The sequence below is a fragment of the Diceros bicornis genome, chromosome 4, assembly GCF_020826845.1.
Source record: "Diceros bicornis minor isolate mBicDic1 chromosome 4, mDicBic1.mat.cur, whole genome shotgun sequence".
Classification (NCBI taxonomy): domain Eukaryota; kingdom Metazoa; phylum Chordata; class Mammalia; order Perissodactyla; family Rhinocerotidae; genus Diceros; species Diceros bicornis.
In genome coordinates, this window is record NC_080743.1 from 55,456,553 (window position 1) to 55,479,713 (window position 23,161).

At 46.4% G+C, this 23,161-nt stretch overlaps 3 protein-coding genes across 5 annotated transcripts; 1 reads left to right on the plus strand and 2 right to left on the minus strand.

Moving 5' to 3' along the window:
* The first annotated feature begins 41 nt into the window (after positions 1 to 41).
* Positions 42 to 2,484, plus strand: SCNM1 (sodium channel modifier 1). 2 transcript variants are annotated; one of them, XM_058539119.1, is made up of 7 exons: positions 42 to 142; positions 502 to 572; positions 811 to 899; positions 1,000 to 1,097; positions 1,216 to 1,304; positions 1,986 to 2,180; positions 2,325 to 2,484. In XM_058539119.1, exons 2-7 carry the CDS (start codon positions 556 to 558, stop codon positions 2,422 to 2,424), a joined length of 588 nt encoding a protein of 195 aa, XP_058395102.1. In that variant the 5' UTR covers positions 42 to 142; positions 502 to 555; the 3' UTR covers positions 2,425 to 2,484. The 2 variants fall into 2 exon arrangements, with proteins under 2 accessions (XP_058395102.1, XP_058395101.1); XM_058539118.1 differs by lacking the exon at positions 42 to 142 and adding an exon at positions 143 to 232.
* TMOD4 (tropomodulin 4) lies at positions 2,421 to 8,270 on the minus strand. 2 transcript variants are annotated; one of them, XM_058539115.1, is made up of 9 exons: positions 6,384 to 8,270; positions 6,020 to 6,176; positions 5,587 to 5,703; positions 4,983 to 5,072; positions 4,669 to 4,799; positions 4,466 to 4,573; positions 3,934 to 4,077; positions 3,534 to 3,678; positions 2,421 to 3,119 (listed from the first exon to the last, which is right to left on the minus strand). In XM_058539115.1, exons 1-9 carry the CDS (start codon positions 6,504 to 6,506, stop codon positions 3,097 to 3,099), a joined length of 1,038 nt encoding a protein of 345 aa, XP_058395098.1. In that variant the 5' UTR covers positions 6,507 to 8,270; the 3' UTR covers positions 2,421 to 3,096. The 2 variants fall into 2 exon arrangements, with proteins under 2 accessions (XP_058395098.1, XP_058395097.1); XM_058539114.1 differs by having other exon boundaries at positions 6,020 to 8,270.
* A 78-nt stretch (positions 8,271 to 8,348) lies between these two features.
* On the minus strand, positions 8,349 to 19,447 carry VPS72 (vacuolar protein sorting 72 homolog). The gene is made up of 6 exons (XM_058539117.1): positions 19,258 to 19,447; positions 15,336 to 15,488; positions 15,043 to 15,157; positions 13,928 to 14,104; positions 9,293 to 9,437; positions 8,349 to 8,935 (listed from the first exon to the last, which is right to left on the minus strand). The coding sequence occupies exons 1-6, from the start codon at positions 19,372 to 19,374 to the stop codon at positions 8,548 to 8,550; spliced, it is 1,095 nt and encodes a 364-aa protein (XP_058395100.1). The 5' UTR covers positions 19,375 to 19,447; the 3' UTR covers positions 8,349 to 8,547.
* Between the last annotated feature and the right edge of the window lie 3,714 nt (positions 19,448 to 23,161).

Sequence of the window (23,161 nt, forward strand, 5' to 3'; positions counted from 1 at the left end):
CAGGCTAGAGGCGGACTTTCGGGGTCGCGCAGAGCATGATGGAAGCTCATCCCCGGAAGTAAGTAGGCCAACCGGAAAGAGCCAAGAAGGAAAGGAGACGCCCCACTCTTGCTACGGTGGCCTGAAAGGAGTGCCGGAAGCGGTACGATAGAATTGATCGTTTCTGGGACTCACGGTTGTGATGTCTTTCAAGAGGGAAGGGGACGATTGGAGTCAACTCAATGTGCTCAAAGTAAGCGCGAGAGGAGAGCATCTGGAGCAGCTTCAGCTGCCTTCTGAAGGCTGTGAAGGAGCTGTTTTGTTGCTCTGACAACAGCTTGGGGCGGGGGGCGCGGGAGGGAGCCAGGCGTCTAGAGAAGGATAGAGACCCCTTCCTCGCTTATGATCGCTGTTCTCCGCATGATCCTTATTCCGTTTGAATCGTCGTCCCTATCATTTCCCTTTCGTCTTTCCCTCTTATCCCACTGATCCCGTCCGGACTTCTTCCCGTATCCCCTGCAGAAACGAAGAGTCGGGGACCTGCTGGCCAGTTATATCCCAGAGGACGAGGCGCTGATGCTACGGGATGGACGGTGAGGGCGAGAAGTGGATCAAACCTGAGGGTTCTGCGGTTAGAGGCTCAATAAACTTTTGTTATTAAAGAGGAGAGCGGGAGTACCTAGGGTTCTCTGGCGGCGAGTGAGGGCCAGGGATGTGGGTGGTGGAGATTGGGAGACTTGGGTGTTGGGCTTTGGAAAGGACTGCTAGGACAGGGTGGAACCTACGGCAGAGACCCCACTCCCTTGGGACCAATTATCTTCTTCTCTCCAGATTTGCTTGTGCCATCTGTCCCCACCGACCTGTACTGGACACCTTGGCCATGCTAACTGCCCACCGTGCAGGCAAGAAACATCTGTCCAGTAAGTTTGAGGGAATATAGGAGATAGAGAACAAACTCTCAGAATCTCTGCAGACCACTCTTGGTGCTCTGTTTTTAATTCTCTTCCCCTTTTCCCTCAGGCCTGCAGCTTTTCTATGGCAAGAAGCAGCCAGGAAAGGGAATGGAGCAGAATCCAAGACAGCAGAATGAATTGAGGAGAGAAGAGACCAAAGCTGAGGTAATCAGAGAGGGGAGGGTGTGTTCCGGCAGGACTCTGCTGCACACCTTAGGCTTGAAGGGTTTGGGCTTCTTTCGAGCTCTGAAGGCTCTGACTCTGTCTCCCATCTCCATACCAGGCTCCTCTGTTAACCCAGACTCGACTTATCACCCAGAGTGCTCTGCACAGAGCTCCTCACTATAACAGTTGCAGCCGCCGGAAGTACAGGTCTGTGGGTGGGAAAGCCAAAGGTAGGGAGGGGCAGAAGGAAACAGATGGCTCTAAAATTATTGTTTTCTGAATTGTATTCTGAGGAATACTTGGGTTCTAGAGATGTTAACTGATATTTCAGGAAAAAGAGAATTTTGTAATTTTTTTTGTGTGTGTGAAGAAGACCAGCCCTGAGCTAACATCTGTTGCCAATTCTCCTCTTTTTGCTGGGCAAGATTGGCCCTGGGCTAACATCCGTGCCCATCTTCCTCTACTTTATATGGGACGCCACCACAGCATGGCTTGACAAGTGGTGCAACGCTCCATGCCTGGGATCCAAACCTGCGAACCCGGAGCCGCTGAAGTGGAGAGCGTGCACTTAACCGCTGCGCCACCGGGCCAGCCCCAAATTTTGTAATTTTTAAAAAATAGTTTGGGAAATGGCACTGTGTAATCCTACTTGAAGAATAGTAATATTTGTATATTTTAAGGGCTCTACAAAGCCTCGAGATTAAAAAAAAAAAAATTTAACCTAGCCTTTCCTAAATTCATTTGATTCTAACATCGTTTTTATGCAGAACACTTATTAACATCTTGAGGAACACAGATTAGGAAGCACTGTTGTAAGGGGTTGGGAGTCACAGGAGAATTGGCCCTTTCCTCCACTGCTTTTACAGACTTCGATTCTTCTCTACCCAGACCAGAAGTCCCTCGTTCTTCCGTCTCCCATTCCCCTTTGCCACCCCCAGAGGTTGAACTCCAAAGTGGGCAGATCAGTAGAGAACTTGAGCCTGGGGCTGGCCTACAGGCCAAGGAGTCAGCAACTGTCTCATCCCCTGCACCTATGAGCCCCAAGAGAAGACGAGCCTTGGACCATTACCTCACCCTTCGAAGGTGAGTATGCAGAATCACTTTCCTCAGATGTTCTGTTTCTCTCTGATCTTCCTTTTTTCAGACCTTTTTGATTGTTTTTCCTTATACTCACTAACTTCTTAAACCTCCTTTCCTGATCAATTCTATTTTCTCTGATATTTCCAGCTCTGGATGGATCCCAGATGGACGAGGTCGATGGGTAAAAGATGAGAATGTTGAATTTGACTCTGATGAGGAGGAACCCCCTGACATCCCCTTGGACTGACACCCCCCTCTCCCCATTCAATTCAAATAAACTACAGTGGGCACTGGGAGCCTAACTTTCCTCGAGTCTAGTTCCTTGTCCCATTTCAGGATTTCAAATCTGTTTATTCTCAGCCCAGCCAATCCTTCCCTGCAATGCACACAGCTCCCCATACTTCTAACCCCTCCCCCACCTCTGGCAAAGTCATGCCAAGCGTCAGCTGCATGCAGCCTAGTGCCCTATTAATAAGTCTGTCAGAAGGAAGTCTTTGCCCTTCATGTTGTCTTCTTCCCCATTTCCACTCAAAGTCCTTTCCTCCTTCGAACCACATGAGGGTTGTGCATAGGCACTGGGGGGCCTGGCCACATCTGGAAACAGGGCCAAGGCTAGGTACCCTGTGAAAGTAGAAGAGACTAAAGGCATTGGCAGGATTATGGGAAACATCAAGGGAGGGAGGTCCCCCACCTCCTCCTAGTAACTTGAACCTCCCTGCCTGCTGATCCCCAGAGTATAAATAATCCCCTGATGAACTGGCAGTAACCCTTGGGGGTTAGCGCCAAGATTCTCACCCCAAAGCCCAAGGCAAGAGGCATGCAGAGTGGACAGAAGGGCCTTTATTTACAGGAAAGAGGGATAGATGAGGATTTAAGCATTCAGGGCTCCCAGCTCTAGTTGGTAAAGGGAAAGGTAGTGTTATCTCTTTTTTTGCTGGCGACCTGTAAAGGAGGAAGAGTAAACACAAGTCTTTGTTCCATCTCTTGCTTCCTGCAAAGGTACTCTTCTTCTCCTGTCCACAACTTTGGCCAGACTTATAAAGAGGTAATGTCTTAGGCCACCAAACATGCCTACCCCACATTAACAACAACAAAAAAAGAAAACACAGCAAATAAAAATATCATGCCTCCAAACAGGTATGTCTAGCTTCCTTTTCACATCTCCACCGCTATGTATTTGGAGCAGGGGGACTTTTCTATCTACTTTCTGATCACTTATGGGATTTGAACTTCTCATGTGAATATCGCTTTGGCAGCATCCAGGGTGTTAGTCACTAAGTCAGCTTTCAGGAGGACCCACCACCTTCTGCACCTACTTTGTCCTCTCCTCTACACACCGTGTCTGCAGTTACTCACGTAGTTCATTGTTTCGGGTCATGGCCTGGGCTGCCCGAGCTCGTGGCCCCTGCTGTGTAAAGTGGTAGCCAAAGCGGACAATGGAAGGGCACTGTTCAAGCATGGTGGCCATCTCCATCTCCACTGCATCACCAGGCCACTGGCGCTGGGGAAGGAAGAGATGAAAGCGGTCAGCCACCCTGTCTGGGTTGTTCACCATCCCAGACCACTGACCCTTTGGGAGGTCAAAGAGGTTTGTTTCTCCAGAGTGAGTGATGAGAGGTGCTGACTTGGCTCCCCTCATAGAGACAATGAAGAGGAGAATTCAAACAAGATTAGATGAGATCTTGACCCAGTGGCTGCCTCAGGGAGGAGACTCAGTATTAGCTGAATGCAAAGACCAGGGGAAGGGAATGCTGACCTGGTTGTCTACACGGAGCTCAGCGAGTGTGGCATTTTCCCGAACTGCCTTCAGCACAGCCATGAGCCCTGTGCGGCTAATGAAGTTGGATTCAATGTTCAGGCTCTGGAGGCTACGATTCTCACGCAACATGTCAGCCACCGCCTGGGTAGTAGGGACTTGGATTAGGATTAGGGGACAGTTTCACAGATGACTGAAGAGAGAAAGAATAGGAGCAAGAGGGAAACACAGCTCTTTGAGAAGAGTCCATAAGGAGCTGCAGGTGGGGCTAGAAGGAGACAAGTGAGGGCAGGTAGTAGAGGAAGCAGATTAAGTCTGCAGTGGATTTGGGGGTAGTAAAGAGGGTTGTGGCTCTTTGGGAAGATGATCTGAGGATTTCAGAGCTGGAAGCCGTAGGACCGAGGGGAGGAGTCTCCGTCCAGGCTACCCTAAGAAAGCATGATGGGAATATCACCACCACCCTTTATGACTGCCCAGCCAGGGGTGCATGTCAAGGTATGGAGAGAAGGCTAGAGATGTCAACTAGCCTTACATTGGCAATGGGGTCACCACTCCTTGTGGCCACCAGACTGAAGCTCCGGACATGAGTATTTGTCTTCATTGCCTCACACAGCTCAGTTAGCATGGGTATCGGGATGTCCTATCAGAGGGGAATAGGAGATGGTGGGCTAAGGGACTCACATACATCAGCAGAGTTATGCCAGTGTTATTGTTTGGAGAATGGGGGTCAAATACCTGTATATTATTGAGGTTCACCTCCTCCAGCTCTTTGTCATTGCTTCGAACACTCTTTAGTATCTCCTCAATGTTTGTGGGATTTGGGGGCTCATCTGGCACTGGCTTATACTTGTCCGGCTGCACCACACCTGGTGGGTGAGGGCAGGAAGGAAACCCCAACATGTTCCCCACAATCTCCTCCCCATTGGTTCTTTTATCACTTGTGCACCATGTCCTCTCCCTGATTCACCAGTTTCTCCATTTGCTACCTTTCCTCAGACCTTGGGACTGCCTGCCAAGAGCCTGGGGACCATGCTCCCAAACACACTCACTGCTAATGCCTTCAGTATTACAGATTTCTCCGCTGCAGATGGCATCATAGTATTGCTTGTTGCTCATCAGTGTGTACATGCCAAGAATTGCTGGAGAGAGTAAGCAGAGGGGGACAGGGAATGAGAAGAAGGGACTTGTTCCAAGGCTCCCCTCTCACCTCATTCTGAATCTGTTGCATTTTTAAAGCCTGACCTCTTCCACTCTTCCAAAGAGGTTCTCACCCTCCCTTGGCCCCAGGGGTCCCTTCCATTAAGGCGGTGATTTTTAAAAAATTTAGATAGGGCTAAGGGAAGGTCCCTAAGGAGCCACTAGAGGGTGAGGGAGTCTCTCAGACTTCCTCCTGTTTTCAGCCAGAATAGTTCCACATTTATTTGCTTTATAATCCCTGTAAAATTGCCCTTGAGATGTTAACTTAGTAAATTAAAAAATGAATGAATGAATACATAAACGAACAAAGAAATAAGAAAAATTAAAAACTACTACCTGAGGCTTTCTCAGACATCCATATCCTGGTTCAGGTCTATCCCCACTAGTCCAATGCCATGGCTAGGCACCCCCTGCTCCTGATCTTCCCACTCTCCTCAACTCCCCACAGCTGCCCACCTGCAATATCACACATTTCAGCATCTGTGGCATGGGCCAGTGCCTCTTCCAGCTCAGGCTCCAGAGTGATCTGCTCCTGTACTGGAATTTCCCTCTTGGGCTGAATATAGGGTTTCCCTGATGGGAGATGAAGGATGGTTCAGGTAAAGGTCATTTCTCCTAAGATTGTGGCCTCCAGCTTCCTTTCCTTCTCTAAAAGGTGGAATGCTGGGTCACTAGAGGCCACTGTAAAGCCCGAGTCCTCTGCAAACTCAAGACTCCTAGGTTTCCTGATCTCATATAAGAGCTGAAGAGTGCAAGCTGGCATGCAGGTTTCAGGGCAGCAGAGTCCCCAGGCAGCAAGAAGCTGGAAGGTGAGAAGGAAGCTGAAGAGGGGACATGTAAGAGACAACCATTGGGGTTTCGGGAGGCATGGATGTTAGGGTCTCCATACCTTTCTTCTCGCCTGTGAAGGGCACCAAGTCATCACGCTCTTTGACCTCTAGTGCCTGCTGCTCCAGGTACTGCAAAAGGGCCTCTCGGTCCAGTGGCCCTGTTGGGCTCTTCTTTGTCTGGTCACGTTGTCTTAGTCCAGCTGGCAGGAGCATGTTCTTAGGGATGAGTTTTAGGGAGCAAGTCAGATCTCCCCTCTGACCTGGGGTACCTCCAGGGCTCCCTAAAACATCTCCAGATACCTTTTCCCTGGCCCTCTTGGGACTCCAGGCCCTGTAGGTCACCCTGGTCTCAGCCACCCAGGGCCCCGCACCCTTCCCAAATGCCTGGGGACTGCCCCTGGTTTTCTCTGCTGGAGCCCCTACCTCGGGGTCCATCTCCTGTAGCTCGCAGTCCAGCTGCTCTAGCTCCTCAGGGCTCAAGGTCCTTAGGATCTCATCTTCATCTATGTCTCTGTATTTCTCCAATTCCTTCTGATATGATGACATGATGGCCCCCACCCCCTCCCCACTGTGTGGCACTCACGGAGCCTGGGGGACATGGGGAAAGTAGTTGGACAATGGAAAGATGTACATGGACACAGTAGGGACACAGAGAGACCAGCCAGGGGGCAGAACAATGAAGTGGGTGCCTTGCAGGTTAGAAACATAGTGGGCATGGGAAGATGGAGAAAGGTTAGGTTGTTTAGTCAGAACCAGAGCCTCCTTCTTCCTGCTTCCCTAGCTTCAGCCACTCTGGATGGGGACCCCAGGAATTCAAGCTGGATTTGGCTTCCGTGTGTATGACAGAGAAATCCTGGCAGCAACCCTCTCCTATAACCTCGCCTGTCGGTACCTCTTGCCCTAGCACAGCTGCCAGTGGCCCTGGCAACACAGCTGGCCCCATGCCTAGTTCCTATTGAAAGGAATGGGGGCGGGCAGAGAGCTTCAGGGAAATTCCTCCTCTCTTCCCCATAATCCAGCCTTTTTCCTAAACTGGTTTAAGAAAGCAAAGAGGATTGGGGGGGGGGAGATAGTTCTCTTACCCTACCCTCATTTCCTCTTTTATTGTGGGGGATCAAGGTTTCACTTTCTTGGGGGCCTGCCCAGTGGCGTAGCGGTTAAGTGCACGAGGTCTGCTGCGGTGGCCCAGGGTTTGGATCCCGGGCGTGCACCGATGCACCGCTTGTCAAGCCATGCTGTGGCGGGGGTCCCATATAAAGTGGGGGAAGATGGGCATGGATGTTAGCCCAGGGCCAGTCTTCCTCAGCACAAAGGAGGACTGGCATGGATGTTAGCTCAGGGCTGATCTTCCTCAAAAAAAAAAAAAAAAAAGGTTTCACTTTCTTTGCTAAAATTCTAAATCCTAAGGGAAAGCAAGGGCTCAAAGGAGCTGGGGGACTTTCAAGTTGGGGGCTGGGTGGTACGGCCTCAGGAGAAGGGACTGAGTCCCCATAATTTGTCTCTGGCTTTGGACGGGAAGGTGACACCAGACCAATGGGTGGGAAATAAATGCCTTCCAAATGGGATAAAGCTTCTCTAAAAACAGTGGAAGGATTAAATTTGCACATTTTTTTACAATATGAAAAATACACATAAGCTACACATACACACCATGCTGAATATGACAGATCCAGAAAGTGTGAGGTACTTACACTGACAATATAAACTATATGGTTAAGGGATAGGACAGATGGTGGCAGAAACATACACTGAGTGACAGAGACAGAAACACACTCCATATTATTCCCAGTAGGAGCCACTCTTCTCCTCCCATCTCCCACCAGGCTCTGATCCATAAGCCCCCTGGCTTCCCCACCTACCAGTCCTGGTTGCCACCTCCCTTCTCACCTCCCCTTCTGTTGGTTGGTCTGTGTGTTCTACTGGAGCACTGTCCTGGCAGCAGCAGGAGACTGGTGCCGGAGCAGAGAGTGGGGGAATGGTGAGCTCAGCATTTTATTATTTTAGCTCTGGCCAGGCGGCGGATAGTGGGAGATCACATATACACAGCCCCCATACCTTGCCCAGCCCTGAGAGCCTCTAGTGGCCACCAATAGCCATGGCACCTCCTCTCCTTCCCCTTCAGGGACAAGCCTGAGTCCTAGATAGTTCCTACTTATTTGGTGCCTGCTATATTCAAAGTGGTGAATATAAGGTGATATAAAGGTGAATATAAGGATTTTGTTTTGCTGTCTAATTTTAAGGTGTTTATAATCTAGTTGGAGGTAGGAATACTTTACAATTTGAAAGGGGGAGCTCATAATAAATGCTATCAAACAAATATAAAGACCCATATAAACTCAGACATTCAAAAATACTTCCTGCTCCCAACCATAGGTTAGACACCAGACAAAAGGGATCTTTCTATTTTATTGGATTAAAAATAAAAAACACAAAACCAGTAGTAACTAGGGGAAAAAATGGGGAAAGAAATACAGAAAAGGGCTGGGCAAAGATCAGAGAGGACAAAGGGAGAAACAGGGAGAGGAGGGGGAACATTAAGAGCCCCAAGTCAGGGCAGGAAAGAGGTTTCTAAGGACTAGACATCTCTTCATTTGATGACGATTTTCTGGCGCAAGGCTCGGGGCCCAGAGCCAGGGAGGGGCTCAGGAGGTGGTGGGCCAGGGCCCAGGGCTGAGGCAGTGGGTGGCAGTCCGTGGGCAGTGATGTACTTCTTGTAGGCCTCACGGATGATCTTGAAGGCTCGAGCAGTGGCGTAGGGTATGTCTGTAACAGGGTCTCGGTATAGGGCTGGGCGATGTGTCACTGGGCAGACTTCTCTAACAGGGACCTTTGGGGGCCGCCCCTGGGGAAACCATTCCTCAAACGTCGCGTCATCACTAAAAGTGATGAAGGTACGTGAGCAGCGAGCAGGAGGGACGATGGGTCCAGTCCCAGCACGGGGAGTCAATGCAGAAGCCGTTGGAGTAGGATCAAGCCTGAGGGAAAAGACAGAGAAAAACACAAAGAGCTGAGGAGAGAAAACAACAGATAAAGAAAGAAAGAGATCAGAGAGGTGAGGAAAGAGGAGACAGAGTGATGACAACATTCTGAGAGAATCTCTTAAGTGACAGGGGAAAAGAAAGCTGGGTGGGCTGGATGGAAAAACAGAAAAGAAAGAGAAGAGAGAAGCTAAAAGAGAGGAAATAAGGAGCTGAAGGGAAGAGGAATCTGAAAGACAGCCAAGTGTTAGAGAGAGCTGTGTGAGGAGAGCAAGTGGAATGGAGCTGAGAAAATACAAGCTGAATATGGAAGGGAAAAACCTGTCTTCTCTTTTCCCCTTGAGATCCACTCACCCTTCTACATCGACATTCTCTTCTTTAGGGCCTGGCTCCCCAACAAGTGGCACTGTCACTGAATGATAGGTGATTATGGGCCCAGGGCACTTCCGCTTCTTGTGAACCTGCTTCTTTTTGTCAGCCTCCAGCCGCTCATATGTCTCTTCACGGTCAAAGGAAGGAATGAGGGGATGGTGAGTTTCCTCTCTTCCCACACCCCAGTCTGTCCTACAATCTCTCTGTTATCTTCCTTGCTGTCTAGTCACTGCCTACTCAAACCAATTATGAAAGTCCTTGAAGGCCCTCTAGCATCTCGTAAGTTTTCTGCTTGCCCCTCTTGACATCCTTGCTGCTCATCATTTCTTAAGTCTACTTGGTTCCTCTCCCACTCAGAACTGTAGGACTTCAGAGTTGGAAGGGACCCTTTTATGAGGAGCCTGCTCATTTCCCCGGATACTCCTCTACAACTGCGCTGTCAACTTGCTCCCATCCAAGGCAATGTATTACATCTTTAGGCATCTCTAGTCATTACAGAGTTCTTTCTTATTTTAAGCTGAAATATACTTCCTGATGACTCTCTTTTATCTTTTTTCTGTGTGTGTGTGAGAAGATTAGCCCTCAGCTATTAGCCCTGAGCTAATAGCTGTTACCAATCCTCCTCTTTTTGCTGAGGAAGATTGGCCCTGGCCTAACATCCGTGCCCATCTTCCTCTACTTTATATGTGGGATGCCTGCCACAGCACGGCTTGATAAGCGGTGTGTAGGTCTGCACCCAGGATCCGAACCTGCGAACCCTGAGCAGCCGAAATGGAGCGCGTGAACTTAACCACTACCCCCTGGAGCAAGCCCCCCGTTTTATCTTTTAAGGCCATAAAGGACACAGATCTAATCTGTCTTCCACATGACAGTCCTTTAAATAGTTGAAATTAGTGTCCATATCTCTCCAGGCTGATCACACATCCATTCCATTGAACCATCGCTCATACAATTGGTTTTGAGTCACTCCCTCCTTTTGCCCAGGACACTCTTCTATTACTGTACTTATCAGACTCTATGGCAGAGGTTGCAAGCTGGCAGCCCACTTAAGTGTTTTGTTTGATCTGTATAGTGTTTTAAAGAAAAATATGAATCAGTTGCTGACATTTAAAAATTAGAAAACTACATTTAAATACAGAGATTTCCAGTCCCTCTTAAAAAATAATAAAATCTGGCAACCTTGGATCTGCATTCTCACATGGCAACAATGAGCTGAGCTGAGTAACTGCTCTTCCTTTCAGGCACTCCTCTCTAATTCACCAGTCCCCTTGGCTGGGCCCTGTGACACTGCTCTATGGCAGTTCACTGTTGATATATATGTCTCCTCCTCAAGGGCAGTGACTGTCACGCATATTGCCTACATATTATCAGGGTCATGCAGCATTCTTCAAATTACAGGCATTCCATAAATATTTGTTAATGCATAAACAGGTCAAAATATTGCTGGTCCCTTTCTTCTGAATGAACTCCAAATTTCTGTGTCCTCCTTAAACATGGGTACTATGAACACAATCCTCTAGATAAAGTCTGACCAGAAGAGTCCTCTAGAAATCCCTTGAGTGATTTAACCTCTTCTGTACTTGAATTCTGGCTGGTAATATTGCTTTCTTTCCATTGAAACAAGCTTCCAACCCTTCTCCTCCTTCTCTCAAACACTTCCCTGTACCCTCTGGAACTCCTGCTCTATAATCAGCCAACTCATCTATATCCTCAAGTTCCCCACTCAGCATTCTTTCCACAACCTGCCTTACCAGAAACCTGTCATCCACTCTCCCTGCAGCCATCCGGTAGAGGCTGCTGGTTTTCTCACATCCCACACAGGTTATGCCTGTGTCCTACTGAGCCCCACACTACAGCTTTCAGAGCACTACTCCTCTAACCACCTGCAAACTCGCTTCCCTTTTGAGACCTATTCCAACAGTCTAGATCACCTTCTCTCCTTCCTAGTCATGGTCACTCCCTCACTCATTGAAGACTTTGGCAATGGTTTCCACTCTTTCTCTCCACCCCAACTCTGATCATCTTAGGTCACCCTTGTGACTTTAAAGTGCACATGGATAGCCCCTTCAACACCCCATCCCCCCAGTTTGTTTACCACCTCATCACTTAACAACATTCCTGTCCATGACACTTTAGTTACTCCATTCTACTATAGCTATAGCCTAGACTTTGTCATTGCCTGAAACTGCCCCAGCTCTGAAATATTAAAAATCATACATCCCAGGCTCTGACCACAACATCCTATCCTTTAGGTCTGTTTGCTCCACTACCCTAAACACCTCTGTTCTTCTACTACTTCTGTACCTTTAGTACACAGATATCTCCTCATTCTCTCTATCCAGCAGGCCCTTCGAGCTTTCATTTTCCTTTTTAAATCGACCCTAGGTTCGTCAATCTATCACTTCAGTCATTCTCTTGTCAATCTAAACCTCCCTCGCCAAGACCTGGATTGCTGAGTGCTACAGGAGAAAAATTACACAACAGGGTAGACTGGAACCACCATAAATTCAGAGTCCCAAATTTCAACAGACCCCTAAACACCAGCAGATAATCCTATCTCTACAGCTGCTTCAAACAGTCTTCACTCTCCTCAACCTTCCAACTCTATCCCCAACACCTGACAGACGATAGTGCCTAAAAGATGTCAGATGAGAACCACTGCAGTGTCCTGCTCTGGATTTACAAACCTACTAAAAGCCACCCTTCTTTCTTTCCTCATAACTTAGGCCAATTCCTTCACCTGTGCTCTAGCTCCCCCCGACCCCATTTCCCCAAAAACCTATGCCATTAACTATCCTTTTCTTTCTTCTCTATCATTAAACTCTTTCAGTTGCCTCTCACTAAAGATACAGACAGTTCCTCCAATCTTTGAACAAAATACAACAAGAAAAACTCTACCTTGACTCCAGACTCCCCTATAGCTTCTATTCCTTCTCCTACCGTTTATAGCCAAACTTAAAAAGTCTGGCTTCCCAACCAACTTGAAAATGGCTTGGTCCCCATAAAGTGCTCCCTAAGGTCATCTCTGACAGACTCCATGTCACGAAAACCAACGGGCACTTCTCAGTTCTCTTAACTGGCATCTCAGCAGCATTCAGCAGTTACTCTCTTGAAACGCTCTCTTTCCTTAGCATTCTTGAGACAACTCTCCTGGAGTTCTCCAACTCTCTGGCCACATCTTAGGTTCTTTTCTAAGCTCCTCCTCTTGTACGAGACCATTACATTTTGGTGTCTGCAAGACTCTTTGGGCCTCTGTCTTCTCCTCTTGCTCTATGCTTTATCCTCGGTTGATCTGATCCATTCCAACGTCATCAATTACCATCCATATTCTAAAGACTTCCAAATTTATATTTCCAGCCCAGATCTCTTGTTCAAGCACCTGATTTGTATTAACTGACCTCTCAGCACTGCATGAATTGTTCAGAGATGCCTCAAATTCAACATGTTCAAAAATGAACTTTTTATTTTTTCCCCTGCTGAACCTGCCCTGCCCCTTCAGGGTCTCCTATGTCAGTTACTGATGTCAAATGCCTAGTAGTCACTCTCTTTAGAGTGGTCCAAACCAGTCAGTGTGGTCAGAGAATGCAGGTTGTAATTACAGTGACATCAAGTTGACTTCATTGTTAGCACTACTTCTCAGACATTTATATGTTTTGAGGGATAGCTACTGTTTTAAAGTACTGAATTGCCGTTACAGAGATAAAGATTATATTTCCCATTTTAAAGCCAAAAAAAAAAAAAAAAGACATGAGAATACATCCTGAAGATGTTGGAAATGAACTAAATCTTTTCTCAGTCATGGTGGTCTTTTAGAGTTATCTAAATTTCAAGACTATCATTAAACTGGAATGGGCTGGGTCCCAGATATTCTGGGTAAACTATCTTCCACTCCACAGTAAAATCACCTTTGGGTTACTCATGTTCAACTATATACGCTTGGTCAAAAAAGAGCAAGAGATTCTGAGAAACAGAGAAATAATAATTAAATACTACAGGTGATTCTAGCTGTTACTTCACTCAATGAAAGTATGCCCCAGAGTGAGCATGTGATGAGAGGTGTGAAATCTGCTGTTCCCTCAATTTCTCACATACCTCTCATGATTTGAGACTCTCACCAACCTATGAAAAAATGTGTTTTTCTACATTCTACAGTATATTACTGTATATGATTGTGCACCCAACAGCACATAAACTGAAGAGATTTTAAAGAATTTTTACTGTAAAGCAATTTATCTCATGAACTGACTGATTCTACTGAATTTCTAATTCTTATGGTCATTAAAGTAGGCATTACTACCCATTTTGTGAACAAAGAAAGCAAGATGCAAGAGGATTAAGTAATTTGCCTGCAGTCTTACAGCAAATGAACAGCAGAACTAGGATTTAAACTCAGTTCTGTACAACTCTTATTTGACACCAAAGTACTTCAATATAACTTGTTCTTCAGAGCCCTCAGAACTGTCTAGGTCCTTGATCTTAATCACTTACTCTCCTTATTTTTTACTTCTGACTCCCTTGTCCCACATCTCCATCCTCCAGTTCTTCAGGTCCTCCAGGTCTCAGTTTTTCTCATGCTCCACAGCCCCTCTACCCACTGTTCTCAAACGAATGACTGACCCAGTGAACGTAAGTTGAGCTCCTCTGTGATCTTGGCCTCCCTGAGCAGCTCCTCCTGGGTCAGTGGCCGCTCACAGTGGGGTCCCTTTCGCCGCCGTAACTGGCCCTGCCTCTCCTGTACCCGAAGGAATGTCTGTCGTGTATGTTCAGCTGTAGACTGACGCATGGATTTCCGACCTGGAAAGGAAGTCAGAGAGGAAGAAATCTTTGAATTCATGTCCATCTCCTTTATTTTTTTTTAATTTAAAAACTTTTTATTTGGAAATCATTTCAAATTTACAAAAATAGGTACAAAGAACACCCATATATCCTTTACCCATATCACCTACTGTTAATATTTTGCCCCTTTTGCACTCTGTATGTATGTATGTATGAATTTTTTTTTTCTGAATGATCTGAAAGTTGCATACATCATGGCTCTCTACCCCGAAATACTTTAGTGTATATTTCTTTTTTTTTTTTTTTAAAGATTTTATTTATTTATTTTTTCCCCCCAAAGCCCCAGTAGATAGTTGTATGTCATAGCTGCACATCCTTCTAGTTGCTGTATGTGGGACTCGGCCTCAGGATGGACGGAGAAGTGGTGCCTCAGTGCGCGCCTGGGATCCGAACCCGGGCCACCAGCATCGGAGCGCGAGCACTTAACCACCAAGCCACGGGGCCGGCCCAATATTTCTTAAGAATAAAGACTTTCCGGGCCAGCCCCGTGGCTTAGCGGTTGAGTGCGCGCGCTCTGCTACTGGTGGCCCGGGTTCGGATCCCTGGCGAGCACCGACACACCGCTTCTCCGTCCGTGCTGAGGCCGCGTCCCACATACAGCAACTAGAAGGATGTGCAACTGTGACGTACAATTATCTACTGGGGCTTTGGGGGGGAAAAAGAAAAGGAGGAGGATTGGCAATAGATGTTAGCTCAGAGCCAGTCTTCCCCAGCAAAAAAAAAGAGGAGGATTAGCATGGATGTTAGCTCAGGGCTGATCTTCCTCACAAAAAAAAAAAAAAAGACTTTCCTTATATAACCATAGTACAGTTATCAACTTCAGTAAATTTAACACTGATACAATACTTTATCATCATATTCCAACTTCATCAATTGACCCAAACATCCCCACTCACTGTCAGAGCCATCATCCTGTAGTTCTAACGGTAGCAGTGCCTTCTCTTCTCTGGTCTTCTGAGAGCTTCCAGCTGGAGTGCTGACCTTTCGAGGCCTTAAGCTCTTGAGAGGCTCCTGGGGACAGATTGGAATCAGACACCAGGGAACAGAAGAGATAAGGAGAAAGATGACGATCTTAAGAAGAAAAAACTAGCACTGTAGGAAATGGGACTGGTGTGGGCAGTACTGGGACCTGATGAAGGGGAGAATAGGAATTAAGGAAGTCCAAAGAAAACCAGGACACCCCCGGCACCTTATAGGCTTTGGTGACTACTCGGCGCTTCCTTCTTGGCTCTTCTGCTTCTCCATCACTGGATGGTTCATCCCCTTCGTCGATGTCAAAGTCAGAGTCCACTTCATCCTCTGTGTCTGACTGGTCCCCTTGATACTCATCATCTCCCGATTCCTGAAGACATAGGGAGATGAGGTTCTTGCTGGCATCGGAGTCATTAATGCCCCTCCAGGAGGAAAAGAGTCTCTTTGCTTTCTTGATAATGGCTGTCCCACTCTCCTTCCCAACCCAGCCCTTCATTTTCCTCAGGCAAGAAGCTCTCCTAGCTGACGGCCTTTGGCTCCAGCACCACCCCTTCCAACATTAATTGATTACCCTTTACCTGTAGCATACTGTGTTAAGTGCTGGGGTACAAAAGGACATGGTTTGTTCTCTACCTTCAGGGGTCTCACAGTCTAGTAGAGGGCAGGACATCATTATAAAAGAAGTTTTAATACAAGGCAACATATAAAGTATCAAATGCCAATAAAATGTTACAGGTGTTCAGAAGAAGGTAGATTTGCTATGGACTGGTGTTCTGGGAAGGTCTAAACTTTAGACTTTATTCCTTTATTTATTTATTAAATTTTATTTATTTATTTCCCCCCCCAAAGCCCCAGTAGATAGTTGTATGTCATAGTTGCACATCCTTCTAGTTGCTGCATGTTGGACACGGCCTCAGCATAGCCGGAGAAGTGGTGTGTCGGTGCGCGCCCGGGATCTGAACCCGGGCCGCCAGTAGTGGAGCGCGCACACTCAACCGCTAAGCCACGGGGCCGGCCCGGACTTTATTCCTTTAGACCAGAGGTGGGCAAACTTTTTCTGTAAAGTGCCAGATTAAAACAAGCATTAGGGGGGCGGCCTAGTGGTTAAGTTCACGTGAACCGCCTCTGATCCACTTCGGCAGCCTGGGGTTCGCGAGTTCAGATCTCGGGGGCTGACCTCCACACTGCTTATCAAACCACGCTGTGGCAGGCATCCCACATAAAATGGAGGAGGATGGGCACAGATGTTAGCTCAAGGTCAATCTTCCTCACACACGCACACAAAAAACAGGTAGTGGGCCAGATTTGCCCAGTGGGTTGTAGTTTGCTGAACCCTGCTTTAGACTCTGAAGAAATGAAGAGGACTTGAGCCATGATTTAAAATACTGGTAGTATTTAAACAGCCAAGAGGGAAAAGGGAATCATGGGCAAATGGAATAGCAGGAGCAAAGGTGCAGAAGCAGGAATGTGTATAACATTTTTATGGAATAAGGATTTAGACCTAAGTAAAGCAGACGGTTTATCTCTGGCAAAAAGTCTTCCTAGCTGACTGCCTTTGGCTCCAGCACAGCCTCTTTGCAACACTGATTGCCATATAAGACTGTAAGATTTGAAAAGAAGGTTGCATTCAATTTATAGAAAAACTTAAATGTCAGGCTAATAAACTTATGATTTAACTTGCAGGCCAGTGATTCCCAATCCTCTCCCTCTCTTTTCTTGTCCTAGCATTGATAAACATTGTTAATGTAAACTAAGGTTACTGAGAAATGTGTCTCATTCCTCAGGTGTGTGGGACAGAAAAACAGTTGGGTACTACTGCTAGGTATAATGAGGAGCCATTGAAGATTTGGGGGAAGAGGAAAACTGTGTACAAGGAGTGTTTCAGAAAGCTCTGGAGGTGATTAGATGGGCTGGAATAGAGAACATGGAGTATAGCCTAGACCTGAGGTGATGCAGGTTAGGGCCAGAATGGCAGCCACATTGGAAAGGAAAGGGGAAAAAACACTTGGGGGTAGGGGAGTCAATTGGGCAGTGTGGCACCTCAAACAGGTGGTTCTCTCTTCAATCAGTGATGCAGACTAATGGGCTAATCTTGGTACACATGCCGCCAACGCAAGCAAATAACACAGTTGACACGCCAAGCCAGCCAGAGTTCAATCCTGCAGTGATAACCATCATTTCCTCCCAACTGATGTTTGTGAAAGACAGCCTGGGAACACACTAATACCCTCAGCTCTAAGCTGGTATTAAGTCATATCACCAGAGGGTAGTAGTTCAACTACACATTAGCTTAGTGCCCAATCAAAATGCTTCCACTAAGTTACAGATTTACTACCATTCCTTTGGCTTTTATTGAGGGTCATTAATAGCCATGACTAGATAAGAGAATGTTTTTACATCATCTACCAAACCCGTTACTTTATACATCTTATATATGGATGCATTTCTCCCCAGGACTTAATGCTAAGTAAGTTTTTCTCTCTGAAAGAACTTATATGCTTCTTTCTTACTAAAAAAAGAAACTCAAGGTTTGGCTGCCAGGAAACTCACAGCTAAATTTAATTTCAATTGCTATTACCATTTTAGCAGAGGCTCCTGGTACAATTACTTCTGATCTGTCTCTATTTTTACTGTTCCTACTTTTTGTTTATATCATAAGCCTCCTTAAATCCTTTTTGGAAGCATGAAGAGTACATATTAAATAACGACTCGTAAAACGACAGGAATAGGAAAATGGCCTTTGGAGAAGGGATGAGAGAGTTCTATTTTAAACTAGTTGGTTAGGGTTGTGTAAGTAATGACTCCCAGTCAGTCACCAAGTCTTGTGGATTCTATTTCCTTAGTTTCTCTTGAACTCTCCTGTCTACGTTTCTCTACTCTCACTGCCCTCTTCAAACCATTCTCCTTGATCTTTCTAAAGTACAAATTTGATCATGGAACTTTGCTGAATCTTCTCAGTCCTCTGGATGAAAAGCAAAACTCCTTAACATGGCTCACAATGCCGGACATGATCTGGCCCATGCCTACTCCCTCCAGCCATATCAATCTTTATTCTCCTTCACTGTCTGGAGAATGAGAGCAGACACGCAGTTACCAGAGCAGGATCTCAGTGCCTTTACACATTCTGCCCTACCCCTCCATGGACTAACTTTTCTCCTCCCCCTGCTCCCAGTCCTACTGCTCTTTAACCAGCCAAGGCCCACTTTTCATACTGTCCTCAGCTTAAACATCATGTCCTCCAGGATTGCCCATCCCGACCAACAACTCTGGCTCCCATGTGTTACCAGAGCACCCTATAAGTAATAACACTTATTTTACTCCTTATCACACAACTTTTAAACTGACTGTTAACCCAGCTAGTTCCTCTACTAGGGTCTGGAGTACATAAGGATAAAGCGGTGTTTTTAATACTTTCTGTTTCCCTTGAGCCCATCACAGTGCTTGGCTTGCTCTAGGTGCTCAACACATATTTAAAGAATGGATAGATTCAATCAATACAATTTAACAAGTGCCAACCCAACCAGACACTGGACTAGGCCCTGGACTATACTGTTTAACAAAACCGACCATCTTTAACCTTACAAAGCTTACAATCTAATAGGAAAGTACAAACAAGTAAGCAAACCAAATCTAATTACAAATTGAAATATGTTCTGAGAAGGAAATAAAAAGGGACATTTTTTAGGGCAATTAAGGAAGGGTTATCTAACGAAACATTTACACTTAGATTTGAAAGCTGAAAAAGAAGTAGGCCAAGCCCCTCTATTTTTTGGAGACGTTCCTTTCTATACTTCAGATGAATAACCAGGCAGTGGGCCAACGAGTATATATCGCGTGACTACAATTTGCCTCGCGTCTACCAGACGTCAGAAGTGCGGTGAGAAATGCAATCAGATAACTACACAGTAGGTTTCTGCCACACTTTGGGGTGCCTCCAGAGAGCTTCTCCATCCCTGACCCCTCCTACCCCATCCAGGGCTCTCCCTTCTAAGACTCCACCGTATCCCGACTCGCCCACCCCGTCTGATATCAGCTACCAGAGCTCCTCTCTATTCCCCGCCCCCTTCTTTGTCCGAGGTTTCTCTCTTCAGGATTCCTTTTAGCTTCCTCCCCTCCCTCTTCCTGGGCCCGGCTCTTGCCTCTGTGAAACCCCCATAAGTCGTCTGGTAGAACTCATCTTCCTCCTCTGCCTCCAGGAGCCCAGAAAGCCGGTTCCCCGCGGTCTTCCGGGGGGCCCGGCCCCCAGCCAAACTCATATCGCCTACCAAGACTGCGCCGCCACCCGCGGCCCCTCACCCAGCGCGGTTCTCGGGTCTCGGCGCTCGACACCACTACCTGCGGGTGGCCGGAGGCGACGGAAGCCGGGCGTCTACAGGCAGAAATAGCAGAATGTCGAGAAGCTCCGAGTTACGCTCCCTGAGCCTTTAACTCTTCAGCCCCGCCCACTCCTGTGCAGAGACCACCCCAAAACTCCTCGGGCTCTCTCGCGCCGACCTGTGTCACCAGGAGCCCCACTACCCTACCTAAGTCCAAAATTTGAGAGTCAACAAATTTTCATTTAGAAGAGGTCAATCTCCTGCTGCTGCAGTCCGTTTTCCACTCTGCTGCCAGTAGGAAACTTTCTAAAAACCCACACTTTGTCACTTTTCTGCTCAAAAATCTTGAATGGCTCCCTATCATCTACAGGATAAAGTCCAAAATCCTTGAGGCAGAATAGTAGTGTGGTTAAGAGCACAACTTTAGAGCCAGCCAGACTTTAGTTTGCGTTTAAGTTTGAGTTTGAGCTTAAAGTCTTCTAGCTCTGTGACTTTGGACACGTTGCTTTACCTCGCTGTCTGTTTTCTCATCTGTAAAGTGCGACTAATAATAATACCTACCTTTTAAGGTTGTTGAGAAGATTAAGAGATATAATTCTTGTAAACTGCTTAGCACAGTATTTAGTAAACACATAGATGTTTAACAGGTGATTACTATTAACATGGCACTCAAGATCCTTCATAATTTAGCCTCTCCCAGGCTTTCTGGCCTCACCTTCTGCCACATCACCCTATTCTAGCATCACTTCCCTAACAGCCAATTCTCTGTCATGGCTCCATGCTTTTCCTTCTCCTTAGAATCCCTTTCCTTTCTTGTCTACCTGGAAAAATTCTAATTCTATAGGACAGTGAAGTCTTCTCGCACACCCATTCCTCTCTTTCCAGGCACAGTTTCCATAACCATGGAGATCGTGCCTCCTAGATTCCCTGGAATAGTTCCAATCTCAAATAGTCTGGTATTGTCAAGACTCTGTGTCAACTTCTCTTCCCACTTTTTATTTTGAAAATATGGTTGTCAAACCGTAGCAGTTGTACATACTCTATGAAGCCACCTATTACATTTTGTTCTAATGATTTATATATGTTTGTCTTTCTCATTAGTATGTGATCTTTTTGAGGGCAGGGACTTTATCTTCATCTGTGTATATCAGGAACTCTCATAGTGCGTATGATGGACATAGTTGGGGCTAAATAATGTAAATTCAATGAATGAATTAATGAATGAGTAATTGAATGAATAAGGTACTCATCCTCTTATTTTGCCTCTACGTTGATCTTGCCAGACCCAGCCCCTCCATTGTTTTTTTTTTTTTTTGAGGAAGATCAGCCCTGAGCTAACATCTATGCGAATCCTCCTCTTTTTTTGCTGAGGAAGATTGGCCCTGGGCTAACATCTGTGCCCATCTTCCTCTACTTTATATGGGACGCCGCCACAGCATGGCCTGACAAGCGGTGCATCGGTGCACCCGGGATCAGAACCTGGGCTGCCAGCAGCGGAGCGTGCGCACTTAACCGCTATGCCACGGCCCACCCCACCATTCTGACCTTAGGAACTGTTCTAAGACATGAAGATTGCTTTAATAAAGCTCTGTGTGTGTGTATGCACTATTTCCTTCAAGTCTGTATGTGTGGCCCTATTTCGAGATCACAGATTGCCCTTTTCCAAAGGATGTATTGGTAAACTCCCTCTTCCATTTCCTTGGGGGCACCAAGCCAACATGTCCTGTTCTAACTTCTGCTTCCACACCCGGCCACGTCACCCCAGTTCTGCTATGCCAGGAATGTTACTAGGGAAGAGTGGCTCTGTGACTCAGAGGGCACCCCAGGGATTGAGTGGGAGTGGGGGCAGAGACAAGGTTTAGGGGGAAAAGATGGGAGACACCCCTAGTCCCACTTTTTGAATTTTGCCTTCATCCATTCATATATTCAGGAGACATGTATTGGGCACCTACTCTGTGCCAGCCACAACTCTAGATGCTTGTGATATAAAAATGGATAAGATATAATTGCCCTGAAATGTTCACAGTCTTATGAGGGAGACAAACAAGTAAACAGACTTACATAATACAGGGTGGTAGAAGTAATAGTTGCCATTTTCTAGTACATAAAGGAGAAACAAAGACCTGTAAAAAGCTACAAAACAGGAATCTCTTCTTTCAGGAGGGCTGACATCAAATTCATAGATCAAATCCCAAGGAGAAGATCCCCCTATTTGACTTACTGCCTTGGTAAGTCAGGGCTTTATTGGTCTATTTCCAATTTTTAAATCAGAATCAGCTTTACCTGTATATCAGCTGATTTCTAAAATAACTCAGGGAGGGCTGGCCCAGTGGCATAGCAGTTAAGTGTGCGCACTCCGCTTCAGCGGCCCGGCGTTTGCAGCTTCGGATCCTGGGCGCGCACCGATGCACCATTTGTCAAGCCATGCTGTGGCAGCGTCCCATATAAAGTAGAGGAAGATGGGCGCGGATGTTAGCCCTGGCCAATCTTCCTCAGCAAAAAGAGGAGGATTGGCATTGCATGTTAGCTCGGGGCTAATCTTCCTCACAAAAATAAATTAATTAATTAATTAAAAAAATAATAAAATAACTCAGGAAATGGTAACAACTCCATGCCTTTTTTGGAAACAAGGATAATTTATTCAACAAATATTTATTTATCAAATATCTATGAGCCAGATCCTGTGCTAGACAGTGTGCCCTCACCTGTCTAGTTCCAGCACTGTTTAGTTGGGTGGTGGGTACAGGTATAGGCAATCATAAAATACTTCAGTGCTACATAATACCATTGCTATGGAATTACAAATGGCAATCCAATCATTTGAAGTTTATGTACCTTCAGTACCCAAAGGAGGATGAATAATCCAGCAGGTGGCAGCAGGGAAGCAATTATTTTAAATCTTGATGAGGAAGGGATAGAAGACAGAAGTAAATGGGTGGGGGTATTCTCTGGACGTTGGGGTCCTAGGCTCCCTTTCGAGGACCTAGAAGACGTCTGGATAGAGGATAACCAAGCCATCTTGGGGGCTACAAAACTAGGATCTTTTCCCATTCCTCTTCATTTATTCATTCCACATATAATTATTGAGCCCCTGCTATGTACAGAGTCACATCACAGAAGGAGCTGGACATACGAGAGTGAAACAAGCATAGTCCTTGCTCTGCAGCAGCTCACAGTCTGTTCAGAGAGAGACAGGTCTTCAGATCCCCACCAGGGTTCACAAACTCCGGGGTACTTTGTTCAAACTGAGCAGGGTTAGTACAAAGATTAGCTAGAATGGGGAATTTCTCTTGGTATCTCCATGCCCTTTAGAGCATAGATAACTGAGAGTTAGAGGCTAAGGGCTTGGATCACAGAAAGACTGTGATACGGTCTGATCGCCTTCCGTGGCCCTTTTTGACAGATCTTCATTCATTTATCAAATATTGACTGAACTCCGTCACTGTGCCCAGCATTGAGCTTGAGGCAAAGTGTAGATCTGTTTCGAATGTCATTCAGAGGAAGGCAAGACATGCATGCATGTTAAACTAAATAGTAAACAAGGCAGTAAAGCCGGAAGGATATTTGGTGGCATGTGATGTTTTGTGATATTCAACTACTTAACATCTCTAACTTGACCCCAGCCCTTCTGTCGGAAGTTCTTCCCTGGGCTGTGAAATTGAGTGGGCTGGCCAGGCGGACTCTTATCCGGAACTCCGGCAACACAAACCAGTCATTTCAAAGAGCC